The 21,130-nt window shown below is 28.9% G+C and overlaps 2 protein-coding genes across 3 annotated transcripts; one reads left to right on the top strand and one right to left on the bottom strand.

Moving 5' to 3' along the window:
* Positions 1–1,960: 1,960 nt before the first annotated feature.
* Positions 1,961–19,593, top strand: LOC132942938 (glycogenin-1). Of its 2 annotated transcripts, XM_061011655.1 has the most exons (8): positions 1,961–2,512; positions 13,993–14,128; positions 14,257–14,431; positions 16,468–16,630; positions 16,693–16,819; positions 16,884–17,064; positions 17,485–18,138; positions 18,289–19,593. In XM_061011655.1, the coding sequence occupies exons 1-8, from the start codon at positions 2,500–2,502 to the stop codon at positions 19,207–19,209; spliced, it is 2,370 nt and encodes a 789-aa protein (XP_060867638.1). In that variant the 5' UTR covers positions 1,961–2,499; the 3' UTR covers positions 19,210–19,593. The 2 variants fall into 2 exon arrangements, with proteins under 2 accessions (XP_060867638.1, XP_060867639.1); XM_061011656.1 differs by lacking the exon at positions 17,485–18,138 and having other exon boundaries at positions 1,973–2,512.
* Positions 12,360–13,249, bottom strand: LOC132942581 (receptor expression-enhancing protein 4-like). Its single transcript, XM_061011127.1, has 3 exons — positions 13,149–13,249; positions 12,803–12,981; positions 12,360–12,571 (listed from the first exon to the last, which is right to left on the bottom strand). The coding sequence occupies exons 2-3, from the start codon at positions 12,964–12,966 to the stop codon at positions 12,361–12,363; spliced, it is 375 nt and encodes a 124-aa protein (XP_060867110.1). The 5' UTR covers positions 12,967–12,981; positions 13,149–13,249; the 3' UTR covers position 12,360.
* Positions 19,594–21,130: the final 1,537 nt, after the last annotated feature.

Genomic DNA, 21,130 nt, shown 5'->3' with positions numbered 1-21,130 from the left:
ACTAATAACCAGCAAAACATTTATAGTGAAATCCAGAAATTTATTGATCAATTTAAACAAGAAAAATTGACAAGAGCGGAATACGTAAAAAATTTCCTTTAAGTTCAAACCACAAGTTTTTTTGATTTTTACTTTTTTTAAACTCGAAACTATTTTTTAAAGTCAAAACTATTTTTTAAAAGTCAACACAATTTTTTAGAAGCCTACAGAGAATTTCCTCTTACTGTAGCCAGTCCTCAGCCTGTAAATGGGAACGAAAATGTTGTTGATTAGGTGCCTATACGTCCATACCACTGGCATTGGGTCGCAGCCGATATGGCCACCTTCAAGTGAAATGAGGGAGCCGATACCGATACTTCCCCATATATAGGTTTTATAACTTATAGGTTAGGTTAGGTATAAGCGATAGTGACCCGCCGACCGCGCAGTAACCTTATTTGATGGACGATGGTGCGGTATTATTTTCAAATTTGTTTTTTTTGTCTACTAAGGAAATCCCTTAAAAATATTTATAATTCCAAAAATTTGGATTTAAAAAAAAAAATCGCGGCAGACCTTTCGACCGAGAAAAAAAAAATCCTACGTCCACGTGAGATTTAGATACTGCACGCCCCGTTTTTACAGCGTTCGCCGAGGTCAGAGGGTATAATATAATATACTATACATACCACAGCCGTCGGCGTCGCCGTAATAATAATATTATCAGTACGTGTTGAGAGAAAATAACCAAAGCGATAAGAGCATCGTCTCGTGGCGGGGTCCCGCATATCATCATAATAATATAATATCGTTGCGAGTGCGACCTACGTAGAGGGCTGCGTGTATTACGCCATTATAATATGTATATTATTATTATTTTCTAAAGCACCCGTTATCGGATACAACGTTATTGTACGAAATACTCGTAGGTAACGTCATCGGAGCTAGTCTTTAAAATAATATAGATAAATAATCGTATAATATATTATATTATACGCATGTGCTCACACGTTCGCGTAAATAAGGTACGACTGCACCGTGCACACGCGTATAACATTATATACAGAGTGTTCCAAAAAAACGTTAAATCTTTTCACGGTCATTCGTCACAATCCATTGCCTCGGTGGATATGTCACTGGTATGTCTGTGGTAATATACTGCACGTGTGCCGAGGTATTATGCTGCAGTATATCATAGAAGATAGGTGAATGGTATAGGCGCCGGTTAGAGCTTATTATATTACATTATTCCACTACTAAAGTGGTAGTGTCGTACCGGGACAGTGATGTGATTTTCGAAGTATGAACAAATATGAGGAGCCCGTAATTACAATGTAAACAAAGCTTTTGAATGGTCGAAATTTCCTTTTTTTTATTTAGGAAATAGTCGTAGAAAATAACAAAATATGAAATTCGAATATAGATAATCATATGTATACGCCTATGCATTTCGTCAGAGCTGTGACACTGTGCACTGACTGCACTCGGATACTAAATAATATATTATATAACAGTATAATATTGAAGTTGGGTTTGTCACAAAACAGTGCGCATAAATTATGCTATTATAAAAACAGGAGCAGTGCACAGCTTTCTTTGGAGGGTGTGCTAGCGGAGCCTTGGCTTATAAGTTTCTTATGCAAGTGGCATACCTATATACAATGTAAGTACTGTTAAGGAGAATTTTAGAACCATTTCCCAGACTGTAGGTGGAAACATTTGAATGTTTTACATCAGTGTTGGGTTTTTCAAAAACGTTTGTTCCACGGCCCGCACAAATAGGTACCAAGACGAAACAATAATTCGATAGACTGCCCTGAAACTTATTTTTTAGCATTTTTGCGTTCGCACCGTATGGTTTTATCATTATTTATAATTATTTGATAATGCCATCCTTATTATTATTGTTATACACCGCTTTCGAAACAACGATAGTGATGCGTCCGATGAGCGCCGCCGCCGGAATCGCGACGCACGCAGCCGCCGCGGCGCAATCGCCGCACGACCGTATTATAGGTACCCGTCGAGTCGCGCGTCATTCTCGTGCAGCAGTGCACATTGACCGGATCTCGTCGTCGTAATCGTCGTCGTCGTCGTAGTTCTCGTCGTTCGCCGCTTGATTTCCGGGAGGAAAAGGAAACCAACTCACCAAAACACATACAACATAAATAACAATAGTACACAAAATACAATACCGCCGCCGCCGCCGCAGTAAATACTAAATATAGTCGTCAAATAAAATTTGAATTTTTTCCTCTCAGTCTCGACGTCGCCCGCGAAGTATATAACACACACAAATCATACACGTACTTGGAGTAACGTAAATCGCGCAGCAAATATCGTTGTGCAACGAACCGACCGACCCCGACCAGAGACACGTGCAAGTATACCACGGTCGCACGCGAGTGTCCGGTGACCTGAGTGCACGCCCGCTGCATCAGGACAACAGAGTCGGAGGAGACATACAATATTTTACATCCATACTGTCGACGACGACCGGTGAAAAGCGATACGCGAATCATGTCGTCACCGAGTGAGTAAAACTATCACCGTGCAATATATTATAATAATAATAATAATAATATACGCCATACAGAGTGTATCGGGTGGATATGACGTAGGTCGTAATATTTGTTTGTCGCGCTCCTGTGCCGAAAATTTATAACGGACAGTAGGTCGATAGAATATACTTTTATCTACTGTATATATTGTTGTATTACTGTGCAAATAGGTTTAATACAAGTCATCACGAACGTAGCGATAGTTTTGACTAATATATAATATAGGTGTACCTATCAGCTGGTACTCCCGTGCTGTTCAATAAAACAGAATCCCGGTGAATCTAGATACCGAGGTCCATTGTGGATTACCGTATAATGTCGATATAGAAGCTGATTCGGAAATAGCAGAGGCGTGACAAAAAATATAGGTACCATTATATTGATGTATGATCTCAATGTAAAATTATCAAATCCGCCAGATACACTCTTTATAATATTATGCAGTAGACAGTCCTCGTAAGATGTGTTTTTATACCTCATATTTATATAGTATTATTACTGCGTATGAGTTTTCGACTTTCGCTCCCTGCTGCAATATCGTGACTTTTTCTCTCTCGATTTCGTTCTCGGGGCGACGACTGGACCGCGACCGCGTGTCTTCTTATGCAGTATCTGCTATATATAATATACAGGCACGCCCGTCGATGGCGGTGGTTTTTCAGCCCCGCTATCGTCTACGGTTTCTGTGAGTAGGAAGTGTTGATAACCTGTACAGCTATATAATACGATGACACGAAATCGAACTAGTTACCACATTTGTATACGGCGCCGATGTGCGAGCTTTTTACATGGTTTTTCGGTAAAATTCTTTTTGGAAACCACAAAGATCATTTATCGAATATTGCCCTGAATAATAGTTCATCTTTAACAGTCGATAAAAACCGTGAACAACGACAAAGTAACGGTGAATATGATGCAATCGAATGATTGATCGATGAAGTTTTTGACAGAAATTCATCGTTTTTGTGCGACAAAAAACTCACATAGAAAAAACAATGTATTTTTAAATGAGAACCCCCCCTGTGACGTCGTTAGGTTATTTGATTTTTGAAAAACTTTTCCCCTCCACCTGCACAATTATAACTGACCCCATCGGGTTGTTGAACGAACAGGGACGACAGCGGCACAACTGTATAGTCATGACTATTTTTCCCGTTTTCCACATATACGTCTATATATAGGTATATCTCGTAGCCAGTGGTCCGCTCTATTATTACATCAACGACTGCGCAGTTATAACTGCGCATAATACTCATCTCTCGATTTTTGGTAGTGCGCTTTTTTTGCTTATAATTATATTGACCCTGTAGCTTTGACGTGTATAAAGATCGTCATATGGTGGTAAATCTCAAAGTACATTTTATTCAATGCGACCGCAATAATCTATATTTTTGATAGTGATGATATTTTGACCAGTTATACATAGCCACTATACAAATGTTTCTTTTAGCCTTATCTTTAATATTTCATCGAAACGGGATTACCTATTCATCGTGGACTATTATCATGCCAAAAGGTGTTCCGCAGGCCGCAGATAACAACGTTGAATTATATACATAATAATGATATGCCAATTACACCAAATTTTAATTATATAACTTTTATATACTTTCCACATTTAGCACTGTCGATATCCAATTATTCACGATATTTATGAAATCATTATAAATTTAAATAATGATATTGAGTACTATAACTTTTTAGGTTGTAAAAAGTTTGTACAATAAATTCGACTGTGAGGTTTTCATATATTAAACATTTTAATACATACCGACGAGTAACAAAATAAAATAAGTGTAGGCTAATTGTTAGACTAATATGTTATACAGCTTTTATTATTTGGTAGGGATATTATTACACGTGATTTGTAATTATAATTTTTTTTTTTCAATACTTAAAAGAAAATATTTTGGTAAATGATTTACAACCCAACTTACACATAAATAATATATAATAATAAGTATGTAATTTCAATTATATAAATCAATGTTACTATATTTAATTTTGAATTCTATGTCGAAATTGTTTTGAATTTAGATATATTTTACCATAATATTTTGAACTTGGCTTCAAATAATTATGTTGATAGATAAACTTTAAAATTAGCACAATTATATTATGTCTGGCATAAGGTTTATACCTACATTTTTGGCGAGATAAATAGATGTTTATTTACAATTTTGAGTTTTGAGTTTTGACATAACCATGACTTAATCTACTATAGGAAATGTTATTAGTTAATTTATTTTAAATTACCAATCAACTTTTAATATGTATTACATTATAATAAGGTCTAGTAGGAACTTAAATGTATTAATATTTATTATACCGATGCTAATTTTATTCAGTATTGGCTAATAATGTACCTAGGTACTTAACTGGTATACATTTTTAGAAAACTTAGATGATGAATTTATTTAGATTTTAAACAGTGTTATATTAGTGATTGAATAACATCGTAAACGAGCCACAGCCGGTTAATGCCGTTAATGGTTATTAGGGCCATTTTACAATCATAGTTTAAACCTAGGTTACGCTTAACCCACTGATTTTACCGGCCGAATTATGTGGTTTAACCTTAGTTTAACGATTGTAATACGTATTCTTAGAATGTCCGGTTAAAGTTAACCGACACTTAACCGGCAGAATTCAGCCGTTCTTTTAAAAAGGGTAAATCAATTGACATAATATTTTTGCTTAATATTAGGTAATTAAGGTGACATTAAATTAAATTGTTGATGTTGAATAATATATTCATTTTACATTTGTTATAGTTTGATAAATTATAAATGGGTTTCTCATAACAAAAATATACATAATTAATTATTAATTTCCTTTGATTTTAAAATTTAAATAAAAGTTAGATTTTAATTTTTAATGTTGTACAATATAATAACGTAATAATCGTAATTTAAATTATCTCGAGTATACCTACTTACTCAAATTAATACTCATCATGCATGTTTATTAAATTCGGTAATGTTGAATTGTTGACTAAATGAACTTGACGATTGAATATGTAAGCTTTACCTATACTGGTTTCGCGTTGCGATTAGTGTTAACGACCTTAATTTATCCAGAGGCCTATTATATACTTTAATAGGTACTTACAGTATCATCTCTTTCATGCTAAAGATTACCAAATACAAAGTTCGTAGTTAAAAGTAATTCATTAACACCATACATTTTATGTTACCTACTTAATAGATAAATATGTGGTTTGATACATAATGAATATAATTAAAAATTTAAATATCTATTTATTTATTATTATGATTTAAAAATTTTAAAAATTATAAATATTTGGTACGGTATAATTAATATCTTAAAATAATATAAACATGTGATAATTTCTATACCTACTTATAAGATACCTAGTATACGTATTTAAGTAAGTTTATAAACTTGAATGAAATATACTTACTTCAAAGTGTTTAAAATCAACAGAAAAATAAAACTTATCTACTGATGATAACACAAAATGTATATAGTATATGACGTTTATTACCTATACACAGCTGCTGTAATAATAGGCACGTCGTATACTTTTTCCAAAACTAATTTTCTTACGCAATGAACGTGTATTCTTACGTGTTCCTACTATTTAACTATTTGATATTTGATATGAGCCTATAACGTTCAAATAATATAAAATATGATATTGATTCATTATCAGTATTTTATAATAGCAACTGTCTACAAGTAAAATTATATTATTATTTTATAATAGGCAGTAAATGTATACAGTCCTGTGCTGTTAAAATATTTGTGCGTTAGTAAACTTTAACTCTGATAATAATTTATATTAATTGTTCAAAAAACTTTTATATATATATATGTATATGAACAGCTACTAGCTAGGTTTATAATATTTTAGTACCTATTTACCTGAAGGTCTTTAGATATGTATTTATATTTTTTAATGGCTCAAACGTCTTATCATGTTATTTTTAGATTCAAAGTCAAATGCCGGAATATATTATATTATAATAATTTAATTTTTTATTTACGATTGGTTACACTTTAGTACATACGTTTCAATGTAGATAACCCAAAAAATGACCTAAGCTTATTCTAGTTTATTTAAAGAAAATGTAATTTGTATAATTGAATTAAAATAAATCACTATTTTAGATTCTGAGTGAAACGATGAATGTATTGATTTTACAATGATGTGTGTTTTTTTTTTTTATTTTTTTTTTACTTTTGTGTCTGTGTACACGATAAGTAGTCGAAATAATGCTTCGATTTTCGACTTCAGTATCTTGTTCGATGGGAAAGTGAATATCGTTGGTGCATTAGGGAGGTCAAAATTTTAATTTCCCAGTAGTTTTCAAAAGCGATGTGAAAAACAAAAGAAAAATTAAGGAAAAACGGGAATTTTTACGCAAAATCGATTTTTAACAAAATCGATTTTGGTTATTGGTGTAACTCTAAAACAAATGACCGTAGATGCATGAAATTTTCACTGGTTGTTTATATTTGCATTTTCTATACACAATACAATTTTGAAAATAATTTGACTTTTTTTGAACTGTTTACGGACATTGTCAGTTTTCAGTTTTTTTAAATTTTTTTTCTATAAATATCAATAAAATTTTATTTGTTGGGTAAAAAAGCTTGAAAATTTAATAGAAGGCTCCTAGGTTATTGTTTCAAAGGCAGATGAAAAAAATTAAAAATCCTTAGTCACAGTTTTTTTTTATACACGTTTAAAGTTCAAATCTTGAAAAAATACGGAAAAATCACGAAAATTTGCAAATTATTTTGAGTTAGAAATTCATAAAAAATTTTCTTTTTAAATCTAAGATTTTAAAATGTAATATAAGATTACTCATAAGTTTGTCTACCTTTATCAAAAAAAAAATGTCTAGAAGAAACTTAAATTAAATTTTTATGAGCGTCTGAAATTTATATTTATACAACATTTGATATTTACTCGATTTCTCATGTAACAATTTTCTTATTTTATTGTAATTAAAAAACGAATGACTGTAGATATTTGAAAATTTCACTGAATGTTTATATTAGCATTTTCTATACACCATAAAATGTTGAAAATATTTTGACTCTTTTTGAGCTGTTTACGGACATTGTCAGTTTTCAATTTTAGATTCTGAGTGAAACGATGAATGTATTGATTTTACAATGATGTGTGTTTTTTTTTTTATTTTTTTTTTTTTTTATTTTTTTTTTTATTTTTTTTTTATTTTTTTATTTTTGTGTCTGTGTACACGATAAGTAGTCGAAATAATGCTTCGATTTTCGACTTCAGTATCTTGTTCGATGGGAAAGTGAATATCGTTGGTGCATTGGGGAGGTCAAAATTTTAATTTCCCAGTAGTTTTCAAAAGCGATGTGAAAAACAAAAGAAAAATTAAGGAAAAACGGGAATTTTTACGCAAAATCGATTTTTAACAAAATCGATTTTGGTTATTGGTGTAACTCTAAAACAAATGACCGTAGATGCATGAAATTTTCACTGGTTGTTTATATTAGCATTTTCTATACACCATAAAATTTTCCAAATATTTTGACTCTTTTTGAGCTGTTTACAGCCATTGTCAGTTTTCAATTTTTTTAGTTTTTTTTTCTATAAATATCAATAAAATTTTATCTATTGAGTAAAAAAGCTTGAAAATTTAATAGAAGGCTCCTAGTTTATTGTTTCAAAGGCAGATGAAAAAAATTAAAAATCCTTAGTCACAGTTTTTAATTATAAGCATTTAAAGTTCAAATTTTGACAAAATACGGAAAAATCACGAAAAATAGCAAATTATTTTGATGAGAATTCATAAAAATTTTTCTTTTTAAATCTAAGATTTGAAAATGTAATATAAGATTACTCATAAGTTTGTCTACCTTTATCAAAAAAAAAATGTCTAGAAGAAACTTAAATTAAATTTTTATGAGCGTCTGAAATTTATATTTTTACAACATTTGATATTTACTCGATTTCTCATGTAACGATTTTTTTATTTTATTGTAATTAAAAAACGAATGACTGTAGATACTTGAAAATTTCACTGAATGTTTATATTAGCATTTTCTATACACCATACAATTTTGAAAATATTTTGACTCTATTTGAGCTGTTTACGGACATTGTCAGTTTTCAATTTTTTTAGTTTTTTTTTCTATAAATATCAATAAATTTTTATTTGTTGGGTAAAAAAGCGTGAAAATTTAATATTAGACTCCTGATATATCGTTTTAATAGCAGTTGAAAAATATTAAAAATACATTTGCACAATTTTTTTTTATAAGCATTTAAAGTTCAAATTTTGACAACATTTATCAAATTTATAATTTATTAATTATTTTGTGGTTAAAAATTTATAAAATGTTTAACTTTTATGGCTAAGGATTGAAAATTTAAAACAAGGCTCCACGTTAATAGGTTATATATAAATTACTTTATTCACAATAATATCATCAAATATACTTGGTAATATCATAGGGTGACTGACCGTTTTCGCTCAGAATCGTTTTTCTTATACAATGATATTATATCATTGAATTCAAATTTAACACCATCCATTACAGTGACCCACTTGTAACCTACCGTACAGCAGAGCGACATCCACTTATCCACCTTTTTTTAGTTTTTTTTTCTATAAATATCAATAAATTTTTATTTGTTGGGTAAAAAAGCGTGAAAATTTGATATAAGGCTCCTGATATATCGTTCTAATAGCAGTTGAAAAATATTAAAAATACATAGGCACAATTTTTTTTTATAAGCATTTAAAGTTCAAATTTTGACAACATTTATCAAATTTATAATTTATTAATTATTTTGTGGTTAAAAATGTATAAAATGTTTAACTTTTATGGCTAAAGATTGAAAATTTAAAACAAGGCTCCGAGTAAATAGGTTATATATAAATTACTTTATTCACAATAATATCATCAAATATACTTGGTAAAATCATAGGCTGACTGACCGTTTTCGCTCAGAATCGTTTTTCTTATACAATGATATTATATCATTGAATTCAAATTTAACACCATCCATTACAGTGACCCACTTGTAACCTACTGTACAGCAGAGCGACATCCACTTATCCACCTTTTTTTATAATAATAATTATTCTTATTGGTCAAACACTTCATAGGCCATTATTATTTTTACGTTCACATATCTTAACTAAAGCTTAAAGCTTGAAAAACTTCATAATTATTTAAATGTCATTTCTTTAATTTCTTAAGATAATTAAATTAATTTTCAACTAAAAAAAATCCAGGGAAGTCTCTCTGTTGGGTAGTAAGAGTCGAGTGTAACTCGTCATTAGTAGTATTTACGAAGACATTTATACAATTATATTGCTTTTAGTAGTTAATTTTTCTATTAGTATACGGTAGGTTGAATTAATTTTAGCCAAAAACAAATCTTTAATAATAAGTGTTATATTATTTCACTCAATATTCAATACTACTATAACTGTTATAAAATATAAACTGTTAATACCGACGTACTGTGGAGTGGTGAGAATAGGTTAATGGCATAAACAGCTTCAAATATATCTTCTTATATATTATGAAAATTTTATTTTTTATATTAATAATAATATACGTAATTAAAAAGAGTTTCAAGTCTTTACGAATAATATTGTTTGAATAACAACAAAATAACTAAGTCGTTACTTTTCCTAATTTCGTCAAAATTTGAACTTGAAATGTCTAAATTATTAACTTTTTTTACTCTGAATAGTGAATAAAAATGTTATAGGTCCAATAATAACTAAGAAAAAAACTAAAAAAATTCGAACATTGCAAAATAATGTTTAGTCATAATTAGCAGAAGAAAAGCTAAAATATTTTAAAAACTATATTTTGATAAAATAATAATAATAATCATCTTTAGACATTTATAATATAAAATACGGATTTATATGATAAAATACGGTTTTCTACAGTAAATCAGTTTAGAGTAACAAAAAAAAAAAAATGAATCCATGGATTGTGAAATGAAAATTGCCAAAATCTGGATTTTAAGTAAAAATACCATTTTATGCCTAATTATTTTCGATTATTCTAAATAGTACATTTTTTTTACTTTTGACCCTTTAATAGTTCAAACAGATCCAATTTGCTACTTGAATATTGATACATTTTTACCACTTTAATAGTTGATGACAGACACACATAAACTAAAAACATAGTAAAACCAATAGGTAATACATTCATCGCTCCGCTCTGAATCTAATATTATAATGATAATTATTCGCTTGCCTATTTATCCATGTATTTATTTAAATATTTGATTTTTTAGTGAGATATATTATGTAGTATAATTATACATTTTGAATAAAATATTACAATTAATGCCATGAGCTTCTAATAAAAGAATAAATAAAAGAAAAACAGATATCATAATATGATCTTAACTATTTGTTCACTCTATTCGATTACTTTAACTATCCAAATTAACGTTAACTTTTTAATTTGTTATGAACTAGAAAATATAATCGATAAACATAATTATAAGATTACTCAGTTTTATTTACAACAGTAATACAGTGTTAACACTCAACACTAAGAATATTGGGTGACATGAAAGACGAAGGTATTATTTATCATGTTCGGACATCACCTCTTATTCCCCTTAAATAATATGATAGGCATTTAGCAATACACAGATGATTATTTTGACATTGGTTCACTAAATTTCTCTTATGAAATATAGCTCAGTTTAGGCATAATTATGAAAAAATAAATACTGTTTACTGTTCGTACTTTTTTATACTTAGAACTAATTTGTTTTTCGCATCATTTGTTTGGTACACATAAGCCAAAAGATCTAAATTAATAATAGAATCACAAAAGTATCAATTGCATAATCATTACCTAATCACTTTCACATGCGATGTATCACAATATTACCTATATAAAATTTTAATTTCATTGAACAAAATAAATGGTAATTTAATCAACATTAATATGGACTCATTAATTGTACTGAGTCAATTCTACAAAGTATAGTCGTTATTGATTGATAAATCTAAAAAAAAAGGTTGCACATTCCTACAAATTGTGTAATATTAATAAATAAATGAACAATTATTCAAAATGCACAACTTTAAAAATTTAAATAGCTTATTAATCGTTTTACTATTCTATTATTAATTTTGTTGTTGTAGTTGTTAATTGTCTACTGTATCATATTTATATTATGAATTTGAATTATGATTACTAATAACTTATAAATTATTATACTACCCATCTGTGGTACAATTAATCGATTCAAATATTCAATCAATCACACCTGAATCAGTTATATATTAGCCAAAACAACAAGCATTGGAATGATTCCAAAATTTTAATTTTCTTGTGTCATCTTAATTTCGGCTCTTGCAAAGTGTTATAATACTAAAAATAGGTATATTAATTAATTATTAATAGGAACAATAATATACGTTTTAATATATACATTGTGTTCACTGCACATATTTCAAACAAATTTAGTTACAAATACCTATACAATATACATATTTTATAATTATCTATAGGAATGACAAAATATTTTCCGTTTATCATATGATGTACTATGTACAAGACTATTGCAAGATATCGTACAGACTATTTACCACCAAAAACAACATTATAAAAAGAACTTGACAGAATTTTTTTTACTCTTGAATTTTGACATAACAAAAAAGGAATTTCATTGATCTTTTTTCTCTTTCTTATAGTTTTAATGATTATAATATGGCTTCATCTCGTACATCAACATAGCCAATAAATAACCACTTATAGATTATTAATTTAAATTAGCGGTGTGGGTCTTTAAAAGTAATCATTCGTTTGAATTGTACGATTAAACACGATTTGTAAAACTCCAGAAAATGTTCCCAAAGTTCATGAACATAATATCTGTAATGGCCATTAAACGAGCCAACATCGAGCTACATAGTTGGAACATTGGTTTAACTATTTTGATAAATAATAGATGAATCCCAAATGTGAAATGAAGCCACAATGAAACGCCAAGTTTAATTTCTTGGTAAAATGGTAACCAATCAAACAACCTGAAAATTAAAAAGGATATCACCATCGTAATAATTATAACGATGTTGAAATGAGTTTATTATTGCCTATTTCATTAGACTATTCCTATTAGTTCTTTTCGAACGAGTTGAATCCAAGTAGAACATTTCTACAAAATTATCACAAAATATATTTATATAATATATAATCATTGTAAATTTCCCGAGCAGAGCAATATTAAATTTGATATCAAATAAAATACATGGTCATACTTGTCGGAAATATACTCCACGAGTGCAAAGAAACCAATCGTACACCAGTAGTCCATCAATAACAAACGTTCTTCACGATCTCCACTGCTTATGGTTTTGTAAACCATGTACACTGCTATAACTATTTTAAAAGTAACTATCATAAGACGACCGAATTCAATCATATTTTGATTTAAATTCTGAAAATAATTTACATTTAATGTTTAAATTGTTAACCAAATAATTGTCAATCAAATGTAACAACCTGAATAAGTAGGTATAGGAAAATTATTGAACAAATTGTCACTATGGACCTATAATAATCAATACTATTTACTTTATTAGTTAATGAAAAACAAATATTTACCAAAAGATTTTAGTAAAAGTTGAGACTGAAAACAATTATCCTGTGTTGATTAAAAAATATTTGTTTAAAATTTTGAAAAAAAATAACTAAGTAGTATAGAGTACCCTACTGAAAATATAATAAATAATTATTTAATAACTTACCATGGTTATTCTACAATTTGATATGCCATAATATTAATTTGTATTAATACATTATTATATTGATTATAATTTACATGTGTCAGTAAATCAAAATAATCGGTAAAACAAGTAATCTTACGTAGCATTGATCATAGATAGTATCTAATCATTGATCAGACTTTAAACGATGACGTATATAGATGCATTTGATGAACTTTATTACCTACCATACAGCAATTTTTTAGTATTTTGATTAATATTAATTTACATATAAAAGAATTTGTAAATTATTGATGTTTTAATTTAGTATTTGAAAAACGTACTAATTAAGTGGATACACCTATTATTTGTGATTTTATTTTAATCGAATCTACAAATTATAATATTCTTATTTAAATTATATGTGTTTATAGTTTTTAACAGAATTGCAGTTTGCACTCTACATGGGTTTCCAGTAAATTAATGACCATTACGTCATTACGTCATTACTCTATTATTTTATTATTATTTATTTATTATTTTGACTAAAAACAGTTCATTATTTGTTACATTTTTTTACATTTGATTAATAACAAATATTATTTCATTTTCTAGACGATATCATAATATTTATTTTAAATAATATTGTAATCCTTTTTTTAGTTGTGTTATATTATCCCATGTTTAAGATTTAGTACCTATATATTAAATAATTTTTTTATCGCTTTTTGAATTATTTTCAGACAATGCATGGGTGACATTGGCCACAAACGATTCCTATTCCTTGGGAGCATTAGTCCTGGCGCATTCGTTGAAAACCGTTGGAACTGTGCACAAGTTGGCCATACTAATTACACCCGGTGTAACGGCGCCTATGAAGTATGATTGAATAAATAAATAAATATATGAAACGCATCATAAAATATTAAGTTTTTGTTTAACTTATAAAGATCTTTTTTTTCTTCGTATAAATTCTAAGCAATTTTTTTAAAATTATTGTTGTTTAGACAACAAATCGAAGCTGTATTCGATGAAGTCAAAGTAGTGGACGTATTGGATTCTAAGGATCAAACACATTTGGCCCTGATGTGTCGCCCCGAACTCGGAGTGACTTTCACCAAACTTCATTGCTGGACGTTTACCAATTACGATAAATGCGTGTTCCTCGACGCAGACACATTGGTATAAGCAACAATTTTCTTATTAAACTATAATATATTGCATCCACAAAGTATGAAAGTATAATGAAATAAGGAATCTGTTGGTATCTATTATCTCTGGGCAAGTGCTTGATTTTCTTACGGAATATCGAATAATGTAATGTATTATATCCATGAATCATGATAGGTACCTATGTATAATTATTAATTATGTATTTATGTTATAATAGTTATAGTTCAAATACTCCGAACTAGCTCCGCAAACAACAATTCATTTCCTCGATTAATCATCATATATTAGTAGACAATATTACTAGTATTAATAAATGCAAATGTTTAATTATTAAAAAATAAACCATGAAGATTCTTTAAATACCTCTTAAAAAGTAAACTCAAGTTTGAATTTAGAGTCGAAAATGTTGGTCTAAAAATATCTTTGTAATAACTATTATAATATTTATTAGATTTGCAGACCATTATCTTATAACATTTTCATCTTAAAAATATAAAAACAAATACAGTAACTTAGTTTATATCGATCCACTTTAGTATTTATTAATTTATAGATTCAAATGTAATTTTTTCTCGCGTTCTAAATTGCAAAATATTTTCATTACGATCCATTACGTGGATTAGGATTAGGAATGAATTAGGTGTACATAATTTTATAGTTGGATAATCAGTGTATAACATCGTGAGGATGCTTCGCGTAATTAAGTAACACAAACAGGTGTTAATATAATAGTAAATGTTGATTATATATCTCTCGTATATAGAAATAAATATATTAATTTGTGATGGTGGTGGTTACGTTGCCGTATAGAATTTAACATTATCACGACAACAACCCTAGCAGTTTTTTTTGCAAGCACTAGTGCTGTCTTGTAAGTTGTAAAAAATATGTTATCATCTCATTTTCTATCGTGTATATATATTTAGTTACTGGTACATTATTACCAAAAATTGTATTATTAATTGCAAAAAGAGGGATGTGACCGTACCGTTTAATACATTTATACGTGTAATTTTAATTTTCTTTGATATGTCTAATATAGTTTAGATTATTATGCGTAGTTACGAAAATGTATATTTATTCAGCACAGTTATTTATTAGTATTTTTAGACATGCACCAACGTCGGAGCACTTGAGACATTTCGTACTTGGGGTCGTTCCAAAATATTTTAAGTTCTCTACGCATTTACACGATTCTAATGTATAAAATGTGTGAATCAGTTACATTAATGACTAATGTACTGAAGTATAATGTAAGATCTGAGATTACGAAAATACTGTCTAATGTAGTAATGTAATTTTAGAAGAATATGCATTTTCAAAGTGCTACTTAAATAGGCATAAAATTATGTATTGTTTGATGAATTATTTCCTACAATCCTATAATGTAAGCTGGAGCAATTACACCTAAAATACACAAATTAATAAATTATCAAAGCAATTTAGTTATGTAAATTTAGATAGATGAAGATAATTGTTTTTTTTTTTTTTTTTTGAAGTAACATTGTAGGTAAATTTACCTGTAGTCTGTAATCTGTATACATACCCTGAAAGCCTAAGGTATTCATCAATATTAAACATTTAAAACTCTCAAAAATATACTTACAAATAAAGGAAATAGTTATATTAAACGATCATAAACGATTTTTTATTACATGGTTTATTATAATAGATATAATATATTCTTATAATGAGTACCACACTTTTACTTTGATAAACTACGACACTCGATAAAATATAATATACGTTGTAATGTTGTATTAACAATATGAGAATCAACTATAAAGAAAAATAAAAGCTTGGAAATTGTTTGGATTTTGTTATTATAATAATATATTTGTAATTGTAATATGTATACATGATGAAAATTATATTGTAAGAGAACACTATTTTTCGAAGTAAAACAACTATAATACTATACATCGACTATTACAAAGTTCAATTTGATTGTTAAAAACAATGTTTAGCTGGACTTTGTTCAGAAAATTAGTTTAGGTAGTACGTTATTCTGCGTCATATTTTATCAAACTAATTATATGTAAAAGGTGTTGCAAAACTGTGATGAACTATTTGAACGTGAAGAATTATCGGCTGCTCCGGATCCAGGATGGCCAGATTGCTTCAACTCTGGTGTGTTTGTGTACAAACCTTCTCAGGACACATTTGGCCAGTTATTAGAATTTGCAAGGACCAGAGGATCTTTCGATGGTAAAACGTAATTAATTATAACAGTTATTGTGCATTGAATATGCTTGCGTTTTGTTTTTTAGGTGGAGACCAAGGACTGTTAAATATGTTTTTCAAAGAATGGTCTAACACTGATATTTCAAAACATTTATCGTTTACATATAATGTAGTTTGGTCGTCTACGTATTCATATTTACCGGCACTAAAACAGTAGGAAATTAATGTGATCTTCTTTGTCTGAAAATGTAATTCTACTAAAAAACTATATTCTCAGGTTTGGCCAAAATATGAAGATCGTTCACTTTATATCTTCCAGTAAACCCTGGCTTCAGTCGTTTAATACCGAAACTAGACTTGTAACCTCAAAACACGGAGGATCTGGATTACAAGAACTATTGCAACTTTGGTGGGATTTGTTCTGTCGTCATGTCCATCCTGGACTGTCCACCGAAATGGTAACATATTACTAATTACTAAATTTAACAATTTAAGGATTATTTTTACATTTTGGGATCAAAAACCTATGTACTCTAAGATCATTGTTCTAACTGTTTGCTTGAACTAACTTGTGTTGTATAAAGCTCAACTAGAAATATTCAAAAGATCCAGTGTTACAACTACTCAGAAATGGTATGTAAAGTGAAAACGCTTTACTAGTTATTAGTCTTAAACTCTAAACATTTAGTTTTTAAATTACACACGCATACGCTCATCCTTCATAACTGCTGCTGGGGCTTCTGTCAATGGTTAATTGGCTTTTTGCATGCGCTCATTTAGGCTTAAATGGTGTATTTTTTTATTGATTTATTTTTCACATGTTCTATTTTACACAAATAACTTGCACCGTTTTGTTTTGTTTTTGCTTTTTTACACAGATAGAAAGTCGCCTCAGTAGCCGTTATTCCTATGATTTTCATCCCGAATCCCATAATAAAAATAATACGTCTGATAATTATACTCCTCATAATATAAATAATTATACTCCTGATAATAATTATACTTCTGATAGTAATTATACTTCTGATAGTACTTCAAATAATAATTATATTCCTACTTATGAACCTCCAAAAGAGGATCATTATGATTTCACTGACCCCTGGGATGTGTATTTGGTTGAAAAAAATGAGCAAACAAACTATGAAGTTGAAAAGGAATATGTTAGTGGTGATAAAAATTTGGTGGAAGAATGTTCGAATAATCATTGTGAACAGGAAGTGGAAAATTATTATTGTATAAATAACTTTGATACGGAAGAGCAAACAAGAGACTGTAGTTTTCAGAATAATCTAGTGGAAGAATGTAATAAATTTGGAAATTATGAGCAGAATAATGAACATGTTGAAGAAGTAAGAGAATTCAATGAGCAAAAGCAACTGCCAGAGCCAGATCGGTCAATAAGTGAAACACAAAATCTAGCATGTTCTGATGATATTCCCAATAACCCCTTCTCCGGTTTGAGTGTTAATAACTGTCGTCCTGATTCTCCGACACATTGCGAGGTACCTAAGGACCAGATTTGTCATATAGATGTAAGTATTATATCATTTTTAAGTGTATATAATAGTAGAACTCAACATATTGTTATACGTACAAGATGTACATACCTATACATTATACAATCATTTTCAGAAACATTCTAATTTCAATCTACACATTTTTAAATGTATACATTTTTTCAGGGAGGTTTGGCTGGACAATTCGCCAGGGTTCCACTGGGTGAAAAAACCCCTGACCAAAAAGCATTAGAAGATTTTCTGCGACGACAATCTTGGGAACAAGGAAACATGGATTATTTAGGCAGAGACAGCTTCTCTAATATATGGTCCAAGATCAATGAAACACTTGGAAATGTTCCAGAAGTTAGTATTGAGGCCGTTGCTGTAACAAAACCTACACCACCAGAAGTTGTGCATACTGAAGAACCAAGGCCATTAAAATCTGCTTTGAAAAAAACGTCAACTACTATTCCACCAGTGAGTTCTGAACTTGAAGTCGATAGTAGTGATCTGGCTATTAAACAATTGGAAAAGCTCGATCTATCCAAAGATATTTTGAAAGAGTTGAAGACACCCGATACTCCTACTGTCACTGCACCAACACCTCCGACCACACCCGCTACCCAAGCTCAAGAATTAGTAAAACCAGTGCCTGTGGAATCTGTAAAAGAAATAATAAAATCTGATGATATTATTAAAGAGTCTCAACAGCCAGCAGAGTTAGAATCGACAAAATCAGAATCCACAGAACTTGTACAAGAACTGCCAGCATCTGAAGCGTGTACTTTAAAATCAGTAGAGCAAGAATTGCCCAAACCGGAACTAGTGGAACCTGTAAAGGAAACAACGACTTCTGATGCGAGTACAGAGTCAGAAGAGTCCTCAAAACTTGAAGAAAATTCGCCTAAATCCGATTCACCAGCACCCAAAACGGATGAGCCAGTGAAGAACGTATCTCAAACTTCTGAAATAGTTCAAGCCTCTCAAATTTCTGTTGATAATTCCACACCGTTAGTCCCAAACGATCCACCAGTAGCCCCGAAACGTACTAATAAAGGATCGCCAAGTGTGTCTAAAAACACTAAATCTTCTGAGAAAAAATAAGAACTAAGAAGCAATATTATAATCAAGCCATATATTATTATGTACACGTTTTGTTTTGTTCCTCAGAGTAATATAGTTTTATTGATTTTCTTTTTTATTAACAAAATAGGCTAAGCTAATTAATGGACAATCAGAGCCAATAATTGTTTTTAGGCTAATTTCTTGCACACTTTAATTCTTATTTATATGCGATATTTTCATTAAAATATTTGATTAAACCAATTCACGTTAAATAATAATTAACTATTTGAATATTATAATATTTTAATAGATGAATGGATTCGTATTTTTAAAATATGTGAATACTTCAGTTATTATATATCAATGTTTGGTTGCCTATCCATGTTATTTTCAAGGAAAAAATAAATACATATATTGTTGTAACTTATTTATATGATATTCCAATACCACTGTGTTTTTGTTGTAAAAGAAAACTTATTTGGAGTATACAATTCTAATAGTTATCCATTGATTTATTTTTATATAATCCAATTCACCACAACGTGACATTCATTAATTGTTATAATTGTTCTAATCATAAGTTAAAATAATTATAGTTTAACAAAATATAATCTACAAAAGTAATAAAAATAATCTTGAATAAAATATAAAATAAATTGTTCTTGTTGTGTCATTACATTGATGAATAACATTATAGAAATATTTTGATTTCAATTTTAAACATAACTATGAAATTATTTAAATATATAATATAAATAATTGTTTTGATTAAATTTCGAACCAAAATAAAGTTCACAATATATTATTTAACTTCTATGTTCTATTGTCCAATGTTAAATTAAAATTATATAAACTGTATCAAATGAGTACCTGTATATAAGTCAAATATGTTCATCTGCATAATATGATAGGTAAATAATGAACAATTATATTAATATTATTAAAGACGCATTTTTTTTATTAATAAATGTTATATTGAACTAAACTCGTTCACAAGCATAGATATTTGCATATAATGTGTTAATATAGGTACCACATAGTACATAGTATATAAATACTATTACTATATGTCTATATTCAGAATAACTTATTTATAATGTTAGCCGTTAGGTACCACATAATGTTACAATGATTTGAAAGTTTACGTTACTTTATTATACGTGTGAATGTGTGATCTATTGGCTATTGCAAACAAATTGTTGTTAAACCCTTATTACATCAAAAAAAAAACATATTGTTAACCTAGAGTCCAGATAATTCTATAAAATTGGATAACAAATAATAATATTTTAAATAAAAATTAATCATCGTCTGCACTATGCAAATAATAATTATATTCCAATTTTGTTTTTAGATTATCGCATACTAAAATTATTGGTAGATAAACCTCTTAACTTCAATGACAATATCTTTTTTGACATTAAAATAATTATATTTGTACAAACGTATATAATATGTACTTAAATACTTAATAATATATTATTTAATGTTAAATTGATTTGTGATATAGCTGGTAATAAATTTTAATATGCATTATCTATAGTTTATACGACTATACGACTATATCTACAACTGCTGTTATACCGAGATAAATGTGAAATATAACTGCTAAGAAAATATTGATTTTAAAATAAGGAAAATAATGAACTGTTTGTAATTAATTAATTTAATATTAGTTAGTATTTTATTAGGTATTTAGATAATATTTCAAAATGTACGTCCTATAGCCATTGACTCAAAAACCACTGGACCGTTTTAATTAAAAGTCAAGTATTCCAATAGATTCATTGAGGTTCGGGGAGGGTTTGTAGTTTCGTTATTCAATACATATCAATACATGTATTCTGTCGTTTAGGCTAATAAATCTTTTATTTATAAATTTAAAATTGAGTAGTATCTATTATATATTAGAGGCTAAGTATATGGCTGAGGTTTATATAGGTACCGAAAAATACTCTAC

The sequence above is a fragment of the Metopolophium dirhodum genome, chromosome 4 (genome assembly GCF_019925205.1).
Source record: "Metopolophium dirhodum isolate CAU chromosome 4, ASM1992520v1, whole genome shotgun sequence".
NCBI classification, from domain to species: Eukaryota; Metazoa; Arthropoda; class Insecta; order Hemiptera; family Aphididae; genus Metopolophium; species Metopolophium dirhodum.
The sequence above is the reverse complement of the archived record's forward strand: the minus strand, read 5'-3'. Positions and strand labels throughout refer to the sequence as shown.